The following is a 17,600-nucleotide window of genomic DNA, read 5'->3' as shown; positions in this document are numbered from 1 at the left end:
CCCAACTATGTTCAATCTGATAGATCTATTACAATAGTGATTTAACTAAAACTCAAAGCCAACCTTCTTCACCTCTTCAGACGTTTTCTCTTCGACCCATTATTTGTCCTATACTCCTCAAAAATAAAGCTGACGCTTACGCCATATCCTACTATCTGATCATAATAGTACCTCAAATGTCCCTTCGTTCTTATTACCCGTATCATCTCCTAGGAAAGGAACAACCCCTACAACCCATGTTTGAAAGTGAATGGTCAACCCTCACACCATCAAATAGTAATTCAATTTCGACAGGCGGTAGAGGGTTTGCTCAAAAAAGAAACTCCATGGGATATAACCCAAAAACAAGCTGAAAAAAGAAATAAATTGGTTTATTCTTCCTCTTCTTCTACTACTACTACGGTCCGACCAATTTCATTCAAGCCAACGTTTGGTAGAAAGACTCGATGCAAAAGTAGATAGGTTAGATGCCAAAGTTGATCGTGATGACGGCAAAATCAGTAGGATTGAAATTCAAACTCAACAGCAAGCCATACAGTTGACTCGGGCTCAAGCTGATATAAAGAAGATTGGTGACAATATTGAGGGAATGGACTTAGCTGGAAACGGTGCTGAGGATGAGGTCCAAGATGTAGAACATAGAACTGGTGTAAAACAGGAAAACGCCTAATGAGAGTTGTAATTAACAATAAAAATAACAACAACATTTAATGTCTGCCAACTCAAAAATGTATCGACAACCTTTCCGATATCTTCCATTCCACTGGAATGTAGGCGAACCGTTTAGATACCATAATTGATTGTGAAGAAGAACTCTGCTATATCCATATTATATATATATATAATATATATTGAATGCATAATGTTTATATAAAGCTAGATTTACGTAACCAGTTGCCATCCGGAATCATATATACTTTGTACCCAAAAATAACTCAATACTTCTGGGCTATGTCAAAACAAATCATCAATCAAGTTTCACATATTTAACCTTATCCTACCTTTGTTTTCAATATATGCTTCGCCATAATGCTAGTAACTTGATCAACATATATATAGTCTCAACGTACAAACACGAGCAAAATAATAATAGTAATCATGATATAAATACAGCTTTGACCGTAAATCACTAAATATAGTTCAAGAAGTGGATCAAAGGAAAGAAAGGAAACAAGTAGCTTAATCTATATTGATTGTGTGTGATAAATAGTAAACAAAGTGTTTTATTCTCGTCCATGGCTGGAAAAGATAGAGGGGCTTCCTCTTTCTACTATTCTGTGCATTACTTGTATAGTAAGTACATGCCTTGTCCAATGTATAGACAGACCTTTGCGGATCAACACCTATCAATGCATGTATACGAGATTACTGATAACATATATCTTATATCATCATCATCACCAGAACCACACTGTCCGCTCACCCCTAAATATACTGGTACTGTCCATACATCCGACAATGCCTGGTAGATTTCATTTATTGAGACGGAATCGTGAAACAGATGATCAAGATAACATAGAAACATCATCAAGGGTTAGAAATCGATTACATGCATTATTCACCCCTTCACAGAATAATAATGAGGAAGAGATACAGCAACAACAGAGTGAAGCTGGACCATCTTCACCAAGATACTCGATATCAAGGTCCAGATCAAGATCACATTCAAAAGACAATATACCCCATGTCCATGTTCAATTCCCAACAGAAATTGATGATAATACCAGCACAGCAGCTAATTTGATAGGTGGTGAAGATTTCATCAAGTCAAAAACATATCCACTGGATTATGATGGAAAGAATAAAGGCACAGCTCATATTATGACTTTACCACCGAAGAAAACACAAAGAGAAGCTATAAAGGTTTTAATGGTTACATGGAATATGGGCGATGCTTTGGTGAGTTGCTTCAGCTCTTATACTTGCTGTTTCCTTTTATCATAATGAGCTACTAACAAATCTGATTTTGTAGCCGAAAGGTGATCTTTCAGTACTATTTGGACAGATACCAACTTATCAACCTGAACCTCAAACAGAAAATTTACCGAAACTTCCTGTCGAAAATGTTCATCCATATCATATAGTTGTTGTAGCAGGTCAAGAATGCCCAACACTAAGTGGTGCACCAAGAGGATTAGGTGGAGGTTTAGTCAAAGGAGTGACTATAAGACATCGAAAAGCTAAAGAGGAGAAAAAGGAAAAGGAAGAGGAAAAAGAAAAGGAAAAGGAAAAAGCTGTGATAGAAGGTGTACAAGAAGATAAAGAAATTGAAAGCAAAATTAAAGAAAAAGAAAAACCTGATTTAAAACTTATCAAAGATGCTTTGAATATTGTAGATAGGGACGATACAGGATCAAGATCTGCAGATCAAGTTGATTCAAGTGATGACGAGACACCGAAAGATTCGTCGGATCAGCGATCTAGAGCAAATTCACCAATGACCCCCCATACGCCTTTCTTACATCGGAATCAAGCTGCTGCTAAAGGCTGGAGTCAAATGCTTGATGGTGAGTTATATTTTCATATATCATCTATTCTTGCCAATTTACTGATAACTTATTCTGAATCTACCCAGATTACTTTTGCGGAGTCAATGCACGTACATCCGAACCTATTCCAACATCTTACAATTCCGCTTCTCCTGTTCCCAGAGATACACCTTTTCTACCACATCCACCACCTTCAGCATTCCCTGCTCCACCTACATTACTTAGATCAGCTTCTGCACCAATAACACCTGTAACAACACCTATAACTATCCCACCTAGAGCTCCGCCGATACCATCGTCAATATTAGGTTCCACCACTTTAGCTTTATCGCCTTCACCTTTAGCTAGATCTAGATCATCATTTGATTCTTCGACAGACGCATCTTCCTCTGTCAGCGATCCAGATGAATCTTACATACTGATGAAAAATTCTCAGGATGGTCATAGCAAGCGAGAGAATGACTTGACGTCTTCTCCCCCTGATCCTAGATGGAAGATGGAAAGGCCAGAGATAGTCATACCAAATGATGAGATTAACGCAACTAATCAAGGAAACGGAAGTTATGTTCATGTGGTGAAAGAGAGGTTATTAGGAATGTATCTCAGTGTTTATGTTTATAAAGGCTGTGAACATCTTATACAGGGTAAGTAAATTGTCAAATTACCGCTTACTAAATGAATTTCATCATCATAATTCAAAGCTAATATCGTTTATAGGAATGGATAAGGATTTGGTAACCGCTGGTCTAGCAGGTGGTAGGGTAGGGAACAAAGGTGGAATGTGAGTTGTTTCTGGGCCACTCAAAGTTATAAGCAATTGACACGGCATGTTACAGCGGGATAAGTCTGAAACTTGCCGATCACCGATTCCTCTTCGTCAACTCCCATCTTGCAGCACATACTGGACGCATGCATGCTAGGTTGTCAAATATAGCGAAAATCAAGTCAGAACTAAGGCTCGATTGCTTTTTGCCAAAAGAAGATCCTAGAGCTGCTGCAGAAGGTAAGATAAATCACTCTGAATCGACAAGGCCTCAAATTGCTAACAATACTTTATTAGATATAACGGATCGCTTTGATACTGTCTTCTGGTGCGGAGATCGTAAGTCGTGCTCAGTTTGCACTCTTGACCATTAGCTAATTTAGCACACTTGTAGTCAACTTCCGAATCGAGCTTTCTCGGCTCCATGCGGATTGGCTTATCGAACAGAAAAGTGAGCTGCCTTTCACCGCTATCCAATGCGCATACAGCTAATCTCTTTTAACTGTCAAATAGAATACTCGGAACTGCTCATGTGGGATCAACTGAAAAATGTGATGCAGAATAGTAGCCTTAACCCGTTTCCTGGTTTTGAAGAAGGTCCAATTGATTTCCCTTGCACCTTTAAATACGATGTGAGTAATGCTTACTATTACGATCGCGCTGCGGCTGACCGATAAATCATACCTAGGTATGGAAGAGTGTACGTGCTACCAACAGAGAAGTACGGAAGACGATGAGGCGACGCAAGTCTTCAGCATCAGTCGCATCATTCGAGATGAGCAGCAGCGCGAATGTGTCAAAGAACTTATCCTACGTCCCCGAAGGAGACGCAATCGAGGAGGTAGAGGTAGATGACGGTGATCCAGATACACCTTTCACCCATCATCAAGCTGGACGACCGGGAGGTAGTGACGATGAAATGACCGAGGGCGACTTATCCAGAAGATCATTTGATTCGAGTCGGTATACATCTGGAGCTGGAACGGATATTGACGATGATTCATATGATATGCCTATGACTTACAAAAATCAACATCGACCTTTTGACGTTGCGTTGAAAGAGAAAACGAGACATCTATTAGGATTAGTTAAGATGGATGGCATACTTACCCCTTCTCCACGTAGAAAAGGAATAGGAAGAGGAATAGGTAGGAAGGCTAGTGTAAGAAGAAGGAATTCAATTAGAAGTAGGAAAGATTCGGAAGCCTTTAATAATAATGATTCAAGAAGAACTTCAATATCAAGTTATATTTCTCAACCGGATGATGAGACTGATCGAGATGAAGACGGACCTTCTACACCAACAGAGTCCGATAGAGGGAATAGAAGAGTATCTACTTCTTCAAGGTTTGTTGGATCAAACGAACATCCTTCTTTAGGTCCACCGCCTGATGGCCCGAAAGGAGCACGAAGCACACACTCATCTTCACCGCCAACAGATCAGAATCCAGATCGTCCACAGCCTTTTACGAGAAGATTGAGTCTAATGAAAAGGACAATGTCGAATAAATCAGTTAGGGCAACTAATGGTGATGATGAAGATGAAGAAGAAACGGTCGATGTAACCGATAGGAGAGAAGGTGTCTACGATACGTCGAAAAAGCAAAGGGTACCGAGTTGGGTAAGTAGTCTAACTTCGCTAAGCCATCTCAGTTGAGAATCGATCGTAGCAAATCCATACAGAGAATCGCTAATCACGTATTTTGGTCGTATAGTGCGATCGAGTTCTATGGAAAGCGCATATCATACCTGATCCCGAAGATGAACCTTCTCCTTCCCCTACTGTAGACCTTCAGATCGACTCGCATACACCATTTCATCGACTTTCAAATGTATTTTCCAATCTTGGTGGACATCTTAAACTTCAAATGGGTCGCACATCATCTATGGATCCAGGACCAACGGATCGATTGAATCTACGTATACGCAATTCAGCTTCACCCGATGGTACCGGTAATTCTACACCGCCGAGAGGAAATGAATACAATTATACTTCAAATTCACATTCAGTTGAAACTTCTTTTGTAGCTTCACCGCCTGATTCACCAACATTATCACCTTTGAATCCTTCCTACGTTCGCGAAGAAGGATTAATTCCTTCACCTAGAAAAGCATCTCCCTTGCGATCAAATTCATCTTCACCTACAAAAGAAAGAAATCAACAACATCATTATCTAGTAAATAACTCTGCACCATCCTCGAGAAGTCCATCTAGATTAACACCTTCATTAGGTATTGGAATGATCAAATCAGGCTCTGCACCTGGACAGATTAGACCTCCATTACTTGATAGACCACGTTCAGCTTCAGGTCATCTACCTTCCTTGCAAACTATTTCTCAGCAATCGCAACAATTTCAATCGCCGTTACAGACTATGTCAAGTCCTAATTCACCTGCAAAACAACCTAGTACACCTATATCACCGACGCTAGATAGGTTAAAACCAAAGTCGACAGGTGAAAGGCCTAGAAGTAATTCGGATTCTATTGGAATCGAAATATCTACAGCTAAGACAAAAGAACCTATCAAGAAAGGTAGAATGAGTGATGGTATACTTGGATCTAATAGCGGGGATGCTTCAATGCAAGGTCGGAACCCAAATATTGACGTCTCGATTCATAGCGAGAATTCCTCAAATCCAGATAAGAAGCATTCTTCTTTGAGAATATTCGATCATGACAGAAGGATTAAAACTATATCGCACACCCCACATAGCTCAAATAACAATGATAATAACAATCCTAAACAATCAATCAAAATCACTGATAACTCAACTTCCAATTCAACATCAAGATCTTCTTCATCAACATTGTTAAGTACAAGTAATCCTATACAAAGAATAAATACAATACATACGTCAACAAATCCAATTGAAACTTCAACCACAACATCTGGAACTCAACAAAATACAGGTTTAGGTGTAGATCATCATCATATTGGTAGAGAAACAGATAAAAATACTTTTTTAAGATTTTTAAAAGATTTACCAAGTTGGTTACATCGTTCAACATCACAAAACAACAATCAAAATGATATTTTAATAAGTATTGATAATCCAGATAAAATAGAAAAAAAATGGAGAAAAGGTGAAGTTAGATGTTTACATTATGGTACTATTGATGATGCTGGGTAAGTTGATACATTTAGTCAACTGGTATGAAAAGCTTAAACTGATGATATATTGTATTTCAATTTTAATCCTCAGTATGAGACAACTTGAAGGTAGATCAGATCATAGACCTGCAATTTTTGCTGGAGCAGTTTACATATAGATAAAAATAGATTAGATTGAATGGATATAGGAAAAAAGATGAACAACAATCAGAAGATATTGCAAAGAATTCAATAATAAATTGTATCGAATAGAATAATAAATAGAACCAAAGACTTGAAATTAATAAAATTAACGTATATAACGAACTTTTCTCATTAAATCGATCAAATCTAGATATTCTTGCATATAATATATATATATACCCTCATTTTCTACACTGTTATTATTCGTTCGCCAATGCATATTGACTCCATCCATTACTGAACGGTTTTCCCTCAATTGAATATGGAATGCATATTTTGTATATAATTTATGATATGTATATATACTCCTTGGTCATTATGAAGGTATATATTATTTGTGATATATCGTTTGGTTATACGGCAATATAAGATATAAATACTTTGTTATAATATAAAAATCGTGATAGAGAATGATAATATGCACAAAACAAACCCAGACTAATGATAAAGACAAGGACAAGAAGAAGAAATATATTGTATATGGTATATAACTTAGATGTGTGATTATGATTATGAAGATAGCTTATGAATGACTGATATTTTGGTTTATGTTAATCGTATATTTTGTTCCTTCTACTGTATCTGAAGTTTTATATTTTCATGTTGAGGTCATGGTTGGTCATGATGGTATCGTATATTGGTAGTCGTTATTTTTGTCTCGTATTGTAAGGATAAAGGGTATATATATCTGGATTGAGAGTATTGAATGATAGAACCCTTTGTGATCATTATTTTTCCTACATATGAATATTGCATTCATTCGTTGCTGATCTAATTTTATCAATGGTTTATCGCTAGAAAAAGAGATAGTGAAAGATCGTTTGATTTAGCCGTTTGTTCTCGACCTTCTTACTTCATTCATTACTGAATCGTAATACATTAAATGTGAATTGCGAACTTACTCGTTGAGTTTTGAATCCTTGAGGTTCATCAAATTTATTTGCTCCATAAGCATCACTTACATCACCTAACATATCGATATCTTTGATTTCATGATCATTAATACCTTTCTTACTTTTACTGCTCAAAGGTGATCCAACCAATTTTTTCACTTGTGCTTCTGTATTTTCATCAGTAATTAAATTTGATAATTCTCTGCCTTTCTTCAATGTTAATGTATTTCTACCATTTCCAACTAATCTTTCAACTTTATTTACTTTAACTCTTGTACTCCCACTTGTATTTGATCTATTTCTTGTAGAAATGCCTTCATTTCCATTTCCACGTAGAGGACTTTGGGTACAATTTAAAGTTAAAGCACGTATTTTTGATCTTGTTCTACTTGCTGGTGAATCATTTACAGATGATGCAGGTGAACAGTTTATTGGCGCTACTATAGGCGATCCGATATTCTCTTTATCACCCAAAGAAAAATTAGAATCTAATGATCTATTTAAGATTCTTCGTGTAGGCGTTGATGTTGATGTAGATGCTAATGTTGATTCATCTAATACATGAAAATGAGTAGATAATTTATTTCTTTTCGCAGGTGATTCACTTGGATCGTCTGATCGTTCTTCTACTGTAAGGTTTTTTCTTGATGAAGATGACGAAAGTGTGGTAGTGGAAGTCGGAATGATAGGTAAAGGTGAAAGTAAATCACGAGATCTTTTGAATGATCCAGAAGGGGATGTAGTCAAGATGGGTGCTGGAGGAGCCAGTTTACGTGCTTTAGGTGATGATGTGACTACTTTAGGTATTGAGGATGATAACGGTTTCCTTTGATTTGATGTTGATGTTGATGTTGATGAAGTAGATTTGTTGATGGTCGAAAGTTCAGATTTAGAGGTTGTAGCGGGAGGATCATCCGAGAAAACAGCGATAGATGATTTCGTACGCGTTTTAGTAAGTATCGATGTAAGAGATTGTGTAGGTTGTTCACTAAGCTGAGATTTGGTCTTGAGGGGTAAATCAGATGACTTGATGGATGATAATGATGGTAGCTTATTTTTGGATAATGTCTTTATATCTTCATTCAACGGTTTATGTTTGTTCGAGTTATGACCATTTTTATTTTCATCTCCACCTAACCCTTTTGACTTTAACGTTGATGTGGGTTTTTCAATAGGCTTTGGTTGTAGTGATCCTAAAGCTTTTCTACTGCTTGTCCTTTTGGAAGGTGATTTCGGTATATTTTGAATTTTGGATGATGTCAATGATGCCGAAGACGAAGAGGCTGATGATGATGGTCTTTCAGGTGTATCTGCGTAAATAGCGAATAATGTTCCTTTCTTTTTAGTTACGGGCATGTTGGATGATCGAAGAAGTAACAAGCTATTGACAAGAAGCTGGAATCCAGGGGTGAAGCGATAGAGGTGCTGAAATGACGACAAGAATCAGGAGGCAGTCTGTTGCGTAGTGAAGTAGGTCCGTTATCAAGAAATCATAAGACGATAGAGCTGAATACCGGTGCCATGGGTGTTGATCAAGGTGAGAAAGAATACAAACACGGTATCAGCCTTCTCCAAACCGCGAATCCGATACCTATGAGTTATAATGAAAAAAGTTGGTTGATTGAATTGATGTAATTTATGTATTAAACACATTCAACATTGACCTTTTCACACTTTCTTACTTTATAATTAATTTACATCTTTCACCCAAGTCACACAACCGCAGAATATAGCACACAGCTCACGTGTCTACAGCATGGTCCATAAAAGTAAACAACACGATATGCTTAAGGCACCAAAAAGTCATGTTCACAAAATCAGGCGCTACCGTGCACTCGCATTCACCGCATAACGCCGTATGTGTAAGTACATTAGTATGACGTGGAATTCTTGTAAAAGTGGTATTCAGTGATAACGGAAACTTCAGGCTCAACTCCCCATGGGGGAACAGCTGATAACGGTCACCGGGCCGTGATTCCGTTATGGCAGGTCAAAGATGTGTAGTAGGTATATACGTTGACCGAAATGAGAACAAGGATGATACTGGACTGTGAATAATTATCAAGCTTAAAGCATCGAAACTCAAGACAGAATCAAAAGAGGCTCAGAAGAAGAACCCAAAATGGCATCCGAAAACAAAAGAGTGATCATCGTAACAGGTGCATCAGCAGGAATAGGAAGAGCGACATCTGTTCATTTATCAGAAATATTCCCTTCTTCAAGTCATCCAGAACAGTTAGTTTTGATCCTAGTTGGCAGAAGACAAGAGGAATTACAGAAAACAGCAGATTTGTTACGGAATGGTACTATAAGTGAAATTGCTGCTGGAGATGCTACCAATGAAGAATTTGTAAACAGCTTGGAAAAGACGATAAAAGAGAAATATGGTAGATTAGATCTAGTGTTTAATGTAAGTTATGAAAGTCTTTTCAGAGGTTTCACCCTTGTCGAATTTTCTGAAGTGTCGACAGGAATTTACCAATACAGCAGCTTTACTAACTTCGATCTATACATCTGTTACTTTAGAACGCCGGGGTCAATTACAAGTCTGAAGGAGGTTTCGAAGATCAGGATATGACCCTCTTTAGACAAGTGTTAGACATCAATATTATGGGTGCTGTTCTGGTAAGCTAATGCACTTTCAATTGATTCTTGTATACTATCCTTTATATTCCATTTTGAGCTGAACATACTTTACAAAATATTTTGTAGTTCACGAAACTCGCGTTTAACATAATGAAAGATCAATCTCCTCAAGGTGGTAGAATCATCAATAACGGTAGTATATCAGCTACTGCACCTAGACCTAGTGAGTCGAATGATCGTTATCATTGACTTTGATGTGATGAGAGAGCTGATCATATGATGTGATAATTTAGACAACACATCTTATACAGTATCTAAACACGCTATAACAGGTTTAACTCGATCAACATCTTTAGATGGACGTAAATACAATATAACCTGTTCCCAAATCGATATAGGAAACGCATCGACAGACATGGCATCATACGTGTCTGCTGGATCTGTACAAGCTGATGGATCAATAAAGAAAGAACCTACAATGAGTGTTGATAATGTAGCTAAAACTGTGGGATTCATTGCTGGATTAGGCAAAGAAGTTGATATATTAAGTTTAGAAATACTGTAAGTTTGAGACTGATTTACCCGGTTTGGTGAAGAAAGAGATAACAAGCTAATGTCGAATTTTGGTATGGTTTAAGTGCTTCGGGCATGCCATTTATCGGACGTGGATAGTTAGAAACTCAGATGCATTTGGGCAGGAATATCCCTTAGCTATAGTCATGTTGTGATTCAGTTCTGCATATGGTATAAGATTTTACAGGTAATCTGTAGAGCTAATGCAACGAGTATTTTCTTTTTAACGATTTAGTCCATGTCAAATTCCATCTCATCGTCCTCATATTCTTCCGCTTCTTCTTGTGTGGCTGGTACATCTTTCTTAGTACTTTTGATTTTCCGAGATAACTTGTTCCCTGAGACTGTCTTTTTGACAGGCTCCTCGATAGTCTCGGAAGGGTATCTGGCAAGCAATCGTTTGGCAATATCAGATACATCGAGCACGTTGGTGATAAGGTTCAATCCGTAATCGTCGATACATCCTGCAAGGTTGTCTGGCTATCAGTACGTCATTCAACAGTCCAACATTACTGCACCTACGGTTTCGGTCCGCAGCAGGAGATTTGAAAACAGTAGTTCTTGTAGCGGAGTATATAGTTACTCCTTTACCTCTTTGACGAGGACCACTAAGAAGCCAAGCACCTTTCCTTAAAGGAGGGAAAGCACTGAATTGTCCAGAATCGGCGATAGGAGAGATTGATCGAATAAGAATGAATATCCGCTTGGGTAACATTTCTTTTAGGTTATATTTTGTGCACCAAGTTTGAAAGCTATCTGACCGATGGGCTATCAATAGATGTAAGTGCAAAAATACAGATTGTACAGTGAACACACATCGATCGCTCAAGTACACGTACCATTTCTGTGGATTTTGAGTGGCGGTATAACCTCGCCTGAATCCGTAACCTCTTTCACTTTACGCCAGACCTCTATCACTTGAGATACTGATAAACCGCCAAATTGAGCTCCTGGATCAGCAGATCTCGAGTTCAGCCCATAACCCGGGCGAGTTGAGCCAAACATGACTATAAAAAGCGTTTCTATTGCCATTGCTAACCATCTAAGCCCGGTAGAGGTGACAGCAACCTCATCTACATCGAACAAGATATAATCCATGCGTTTCCTTCGTTGATCATCGATACCTTAAGATTGTAACCCATTAATAAAACGATTTGTAACGCAGAGTATTCGCAGCTGTGCACTCACCTGGTCCAACAGCATTTACTACCTTGGTAGCCTCAGAGTATAATCGTCCGTCCAAACGACCTTTGAATCCATTACTTAGAGCGTGACCAATGATTATGCTTCCCTAAATTAAAACCATTAGTAGAAAGATCATTTAGCATTATCAGACACTCACATCATTGAACTTCAAACCATACACCCCACCTCTAACGGAATTCCTTGCGTTACCGAGACTCATTTCATCTATTTGCTTGTAGTCTAAGAAAGTGTTGTGGCGAATGGCTCTGTTGTAGGAACATCAACGATCTCCTTCTATATTTATATTAAGCTCACTTTTGAAGGAAGCGTAACACCACCGGGTTATGTTGAAGAATAATAGCCAAAACTATTTCTAACCCAGATAGCTGCTCTGACTGATGTTCGATGATACTACTAATAGCTGGATGTAAAGAGCAGAATGTTTCGCCTCCAGGAACAATGAACCGTTTAGTTGATTGGTTCGTTGTGCTATAGTCATTCTTGTCAGCAGAATCTATATCAGGTTACGACTCACACTATTTTCCAATTTTTAGAAAAATCCACTGTCTCCATAAACCGGTCTACAAGCCAATCATAGGTGCGTGCCGACTATAACAGTATTTCTTGTTTAGCTGAGTTCACATAACGTTTCTTCACTTACCTCCTTTTTGTCTACCTCACTCGTCTTTTCATAAAGAAAGACTAGATCCTCTTTTGCTTTTCTATACAGAAAATGCTCAGACTCGGAAGTCTGAGATGAAGAATGTATTTCCGCTGATAATAGAGTTACGCCAAGATCAAGAGATTCGTCTCCATCATCTGCACCCAAAGTCAAGTTCATGTAACATAACATGATGCGAAAGTCAACACAGCTTACCATTCACCTCCACCTCTTCGTCCATGTTATCAGCTGGCTCTTCATTTCTTTCTTTGTGTGAATCATCCATCGTAAGGGAAGAGCGTACTGTTAGTTGGTTGTCCCTATCGAAAGAGAAAAATGCGGAGACCAGAATGTATAGAGAGAAAAACGTAAAAGATTAACTTATCTATTGGTTACTTACGACATTAAGGGTTAGGGAGATAAGCCATACCGTACTATAGATTCCGTGGGGTGGAAACGCTGAGTGAGCCAATACCGCGGAAAAATAATGACGTGTCATTGAACCGCTTTCCCTTAACGCCGACCCTGGAATGTCTTATCTCCGATTCAACAAGTAGTAATCGCGTTTCAAGTCAAGTACTTATGCAATTACAGTATTTTGATTCTAGGTAAACTCGAAATGTAACTCATTTCTCTGATTGTGATCATTGCTCTTATTCGTCACTGTATTGAAGTAAGATAACAACATCAAATATGAGTGCCCAGAACTTTATTGCCACGCAACGAGACATTGTAGGTTAACATTGTGCTGGTATCACAGCTGATTTCTGTTCTCCCCAGGCCTGCGTTAGAGATACTATCACAGGTTTACAAGCTTTTTACCGAGCGGTGGCTCTTCACCTCAACGATCTCTATCAATCTCAAGAATCGACCACTATTGGACAAATGAGGAAGTGAGTTTACAAGAGGGGGGTGTATCACGCTGACCCATCAGTTCGGTTCTTATTGCTTTCGACGAAGATAATGAAGATCAGTCGGTTAAGAAAGCACGACAACGCTGGTTATATTTGCTTGATGAAGAATTAAAAGAAGAAGTGAGTGCAACGTGACTTTTCTCGAATTCTGAAATATTTACCTCATGAATACCGCAATTGCTCACCCTCAATGCGCACATTCTCCAGATTACAAAAATACGATTACATGCTATACCTGTTATCTCTAATGAAGGTGATACCGTCGAATTCGGATATTCCGAATGGGAACAATTCCAACAAAGGGATCTCATCCCAGTAAAAGTACAGAATGGACCCTTTATGGTAAAGCTTGAAGTTGTGTATGATGAACAATACATTGGGTCTTTGATGAAAACGTTTCTGTTTGAGGAAAATTCAGTAAGTGCTAAACAGCTTCAAAACGACGTCCTGGACTGAACCCTGTCATTTTTCTTTCGCGAAGGAGACCTTCCTTCTTACCGAAATTATCGATAAGGTAGAAAACTTCGTTTTACAGCACTCAACCTCTGGTGTCGATATACTTTCCTTGGATTTCGATGATGTGAAACAGGCATGTCACGGTTTACAATATGGAGGCTTATCTGTTGAACAAGTCAATATTTCGAAGTTCCTGGCTATGACCAACGTGAGTTTCACTACCATGCTAATTAGCTAACAACTATAGTGCCGACCTACATCACCACCCACGATCCCCAGAATCTTGAATTGTCCTCTCCAAGATAATCAGATTATCACTACCCATATGCTGGTAGAGGTAACATTGTCAGATGCTCAAAAGTGAGTACATGTAAGCTCAAGATAGCATCGATTCGATATCGATTGACCTCCTTCTTCTGCCTCAGACTGTCGGTAGGGTTCGCGGACGTAATCTTGGTCAAATCGAGTCCTGTGTCGATAGCTTATTCTCATGAAACACGGCCCTATGTGATAATTCCTAGATTACGGAGCTGGAAAGAGTGAGTCGTCGACAAAAGAACGTTGTTAACATAATTACAGCTCTCCTATATGGATTTTAACATTTTACTTCTGTCCTTCACCATACAACCCATTCTATTTGAGTGGCGATACTTCCGATAAATTTCCAGAGCCTGGGTCTGCCAGCTACGATAGCACCATCTCAAGATACGACAATGCACTAAGCGTGTGGGAAACCATAGCAGGGTTCGAGCCTATCGACGTTTGCCTCTTGATCTTAAAGTCTTTAAAGGGACGAGAGAAATTGGCTTTCGATCACTTGTGGCGGATGGCATGGCTATTGATCAGCAAGTAACGTTCTCCCAGTAGAAGTGTAGGAGCTGACTTTCTGTCTCGATCGATAGATTATACTGATCCATCTCGCAAGTCACTATCAACTGAGGATCTTAGAAACTGGTTATCGAAACATAGCAGAAAGTACGCTTTCTCTAAGAAAGACTTATCTGACCGTAAAGCGTAAGTGCTTGATAATCATTGATTTAGCTGAATTATATGTTCAACCTTAGATATTACGCAAATTACAAAGGTTGGTCCTCATCTGTAAGACCACCCCCAGAAAATCAAGCTAATATTGAGACATAGTACGGACGGGAACATGGGAAGATGAAGTTGATGGGGAGGCTTTACGCAAGGCCAGAGATGTTTTGGCTAAAGTGAGTCAGTATATAGAGAATAACGCTGACTGGTTTCAGTTGTGTCAGGTGACTTCTAGAGAGGTGGCCATCTTAGGACGCGAAAATTATGCAGATATCTTTCCTCCTACACTTCAACATCCAGTACGTGGCACTATGAAGCTGTACTCTAACGGTGAACCTAAAGAGATGACTCTGAGAGCGTTGTGGTGTAAGTCATAACTCGAGAACCTGGTGTGTCCTTGTTAACAAATTGTGTAGATCTCTATTCGAAGAGGTCTAATCCCTGGACTATAATTAATGCCAAGGTGGCGGACTCATTCAAAAAGGGATACAATATGATCGCATCACATATTAAGAATCCAACAAATCATATTGAAGCTCGAAGAGTTAGATGGGCTGTGCAGGCGGATCTTCAAAAGGGAATTCAAATTTTGAATAATGCAGCTAATAGTCCCGATGAACCGTTCGCCACTTTACAGATTGCCCAGAATGACTGGAAGACGTGGAGGACGTTGTTGGCGAGATCTCACCGAGAAGCTAACGCCACCAAGGTGGAGATGATTGCTTATATAGGTGAGTTATGTTTCAACCATCAATCAAAGGAAAATCGGGACAATATATGCTGACGTAAACCTTATGACAAGGTAATCGGATTAAGGAGGAGTTTCCAGGCGTAGTTTTGTCTAGAGAAACTCGAAACAACCTGGTTTACAACTTAATAGACAAACTCGCCACAGAAGCCGCGCGGAAAGCCGCTGGCAAAACCGGACTCGACTACAATTATTGGTCTCTACAAGAACAAGCCTTAGTGGCTGTGTAAGTCTGGAAGACGGGAAATTCTTCTACCTCACTGACATATCAAATCTTCTATAGATGCCTATATGTTCTTGGAGAAGCTCCGGTCGATCCGACACAACCTCTCGAAGTGTATCCCGTCGGTCTCGCTAATGCCATTCAACTTGTACTTCCTACCCGAACTCATAGTTCGATATCTAAGGCGCTAGAAGAGAAAAGCGTCGGTATCACCCGGTGCTATGAATTGTTAGAACAGACAATACAGGAAGAAGGTCTTCAATTCTTAGGGTCACAGCTTAGTGCTCAAACATTACGAGAGCTCGAGGAATACGGTTATGGTAGATCGAACAATAACTGAAATTTGGTGAAGAAGTAGAATTGATGCGATCTGTGCAAATCCACGAGTGAGTTCCGTTTCGATCATATCTACCATTCGTTACATATTCTGATTGTCATATTCACACGCACATTAATGCCGGTTAGAATGAAAATTGAAGTTGTACAACAGCCATGATTGAAGTCAGACGAATGAAAATCTTAGGTTGCCACAATTGAACTCAATATCACATTGATTACCACATTTGGAACTATAACACAATCACCAATGAAATCACAATCACCTTTAATAATTCCGATTTTGTTACTCCTCTTAACAGCGGTATACCCAGCTTGAAGGTTATATTGGCTTACGACTCTTTATGATGTATATATACGATATGATATGGGTTTTAGAGTTATATGTATTATAGAATGATACGCGATGAATGAAACGATGACAAGTCACACACTGTTCGCGTTGATTGACCGGATTTCTGTGACTGGTCGTCCCAAAAACAGGATTGCCTTCATAGTCATTGAGAGTTTGATAAAACATTTGTCCTGTGCCACAATGACCATAGCTGTCGACGTATCTGAGGATGCGGTCGTTCAACCTATGTTTGCCTATGAGGTCTCTCCTGTTCAAGCTGCAACGATACGTTGATCTGTGTCATGATACCAAATCGATAACTTGCGAACCTCGGCGACTGAACACACGTCAATGATCACTTCAACGACGGATACAGTAATAAATATAACATCGGAAGAACAAGAAATACATCGAACTCAACAACATCGACGCATAGAGTAATAAGGCTGAACTCTACAGCAGAATCATCGGAATTGCCATCAACTTCGCTTAACATCGTCGAACTTCGACAAATATGGATGATAGAATAGACACAGAAAAAGGTATATAAGAAAGGACGTTCTAGCTGAATAAATTGTACTTTCCTCGTCGATCTTAGTTTGTAGTCATTCTTATACATTGTAGTACACTTGCTTAGCTTGATTTATGCTACTGTTGTCCTATAAATCTTAAAGACTCAACTTCGACATAAATAGTAGGGCCTATCGCTAAATGAGTGTACGTTCCCTGACAATCTGATGGATGGTAGTGCAACCATGAGATCAACGGTAGTAGGAGGCGCGATTAGACGGGCTTCAGCACATCTTTAGCACTCAAATAGATAGTCTTCTTTCACCATACTTGAGTCAAAGTACTGATCTATTTGATGTTATCGACAGTATCAGTGATACTCATCGTTAGGTAGATCCATTCATGACACAGGCGAGATCAAGGTCAATAAAAAATCCCATATGATCAACTCGGCACCATTGGCTTGCGCGTCTGTAAGTTCCTGGGCAGGCTTGAATTTCTCATTGTGATCCCATATGATCAATTTGTTAGGAGGCAACCTACCAGTGGCGGGGCTCTCTTAATATAGGTAGAACACGCTTAACTATCAAGATAAC

The 17,600-nt window shown here is 39.1% G+C and overlaps 6 protein-coding genes across 6 annotated transcripts; 4 read left to right on the top strand and 2 right to left on the bottom strand.

Moving 5' to 3' along the window:
- Positions 1 to 176: 176 nt before the first annotated feature.
- L201_000222 (uncharacterized protein) lies at positions 177 to 670 on the top strand (the record flags this gene model as incomplete). Its single annotated transcript, XM_066216025.1, has 2 exons — positions 177 to 304; positions 442 to 670. The coding sequence occupies 2 exons, from the start codon at positions 177 to 179 to the stop codon at positions 668 to 670; spliced, it is 357 nt and encodes a 118-aa protein (XP_066072122.1).
- A 788-nt stretch (positions 671 to 1,458) lies between these two features.
- Positions 1,459 to 6,525, top strand: L201_000221 (uncharacterized protein; the record flags this gene model as incomplete). The annotated part of the gene is made up of 11 exons (XM_066216024.1): positions 1,459 to 1,899; positions 1,973 to 2,507; positions 2,576 to 3,133; positions 3,207 to 3,270; positions 3,326 to 3,492; positions 3,550 to 3,591; positions 3,647 to 3,703; positions 3,766 to 3,884; positions 3,941 to 4,873; positions 4,968 to 6,382; positions 6,459 to 6,525. The coding sequence occupies 11 exons, from the start codon at positions 1,459 to 1,461 to the stop codon at positions 6,523 to 6,525; spliced, it is 4,398 nt and encodes a 1,465-aa protein (XP_066072121.1).
- Positions 6,526 to 7,404: 879 nt separating this feature from the next.
- L201_000220 (uncharacterized protein) lies at positions 7,405 to 8,799 on the bottom strand (the record flags this gene model as incomplete). The annotated part of the gene is made up of 1 exon (XM_066216023.1): positions 7,405 to 8,799. The coding sequence occupies one exon, from the start codon at positions 8,797 to 8,799 to the stop codon at positions 7,405 to 7,407; it is 1,395 nt and encodes a 464-aa protein (XP_066072120.1).
- A 766-nt stretch (positions 8,800 to 9,565) lies between these two features.
- Positions 9,566 to 10,701, top strand: L201_000219 (uncharacterized protein; the record flags this gene model as incomplete). Its single annotated transcript, XM_066216022.1, has 5 exons — positions 9,566 to 9,853; positions 9,970 to 10,068; positions 10,156 to 10,252; positions 10,323 to 10,590; positions 10,668 to 10,701. The coding sequence occupies 5 exons, from the start codon at positions 9,566 to 9,568 to the stop codon at positions 10,699 to 10,701; spliced, it is 786 nt and encodes a 261-aa protein (XP_066072119.1).
- Positions 10,702 to 10,833: 132 nt separating this feature from the next.
- On the bottom strand, positions 10,834 to 12,640 carry L201_000218 (uncharacterized protein; the record flags this gene model as incomplete). The annotated part of the gene is made up of 8 exons (XM_066216021.1): positions 10,834 to 11,066; positions 11,125 to 11,370; positions 11,442 to 11,726; positions 11,791 to 11,893; positions 11,945 to 12,053; positions 12,103 to 12,276; positions 12,323 to 12,396; positions 12,449 to 12,640. 8 exons carry the CDS (start codon positions 12,638 to 12,640, stop codon positions 10,834 to 10,836), a joined length of 1,416 nt encoding a protein of 471 aa, XP_066072118.1.
- A 501-nt stretch (positions 12,641 to 13,141) lies between these two features.
- L201_000217 (uncharacterized protein) lies at positions 13,142 to 16,164 on the top strand (the record flags this gene model as incomplete). The annotated part of the gene is made up of 14 exons (XM_066216020.1): positions 13,142 to 13,180; positions 13,229 to 13,341; positions 13,469 to 13,493; positions 13,570 to 13,779; positions 13,844 to 14,026; positions 14,169 to 14,178; positions 14,340 to 14,357; positions 14,721 to 14,832; positions 14,883 to 14,902; positions 14,959 to 15,029; positions 15,078 to 15,219; positions 15,270 to 15,584; positions 15,656 to 15,827; positions 15,885 to 16,164. 14 exons carry the CDS (start codon positions 13,142 to 13,144, stop codon positions 16,162 to 16,164), a joined length of 1,710 nt encoding a protein of 569 aa, XP_066072117.1.
- Between the last annotated feature and the right edge of the window lie 1,436 nt (positions 16,165 to 17,600).

The sequence above is a fragment of the Kwoniella dendrophila genome, chromosome 1, assembly GCF_036810415.1.
Source record: "Kwoniella dendrophila CBS 6074 chromosome 1, complete sequence".
In the NCBI taxonomy this organism is placed as follows: Eukaryota; Fungi; Basidiomycota; class Tremellomycetes; order Tremellales; family Cryptococcaceae; genus Kwoniella; species Kwoniella dendrophila.
This window is presented reverse-complemented; position numbering and strand designations above follow the sequence as displayed.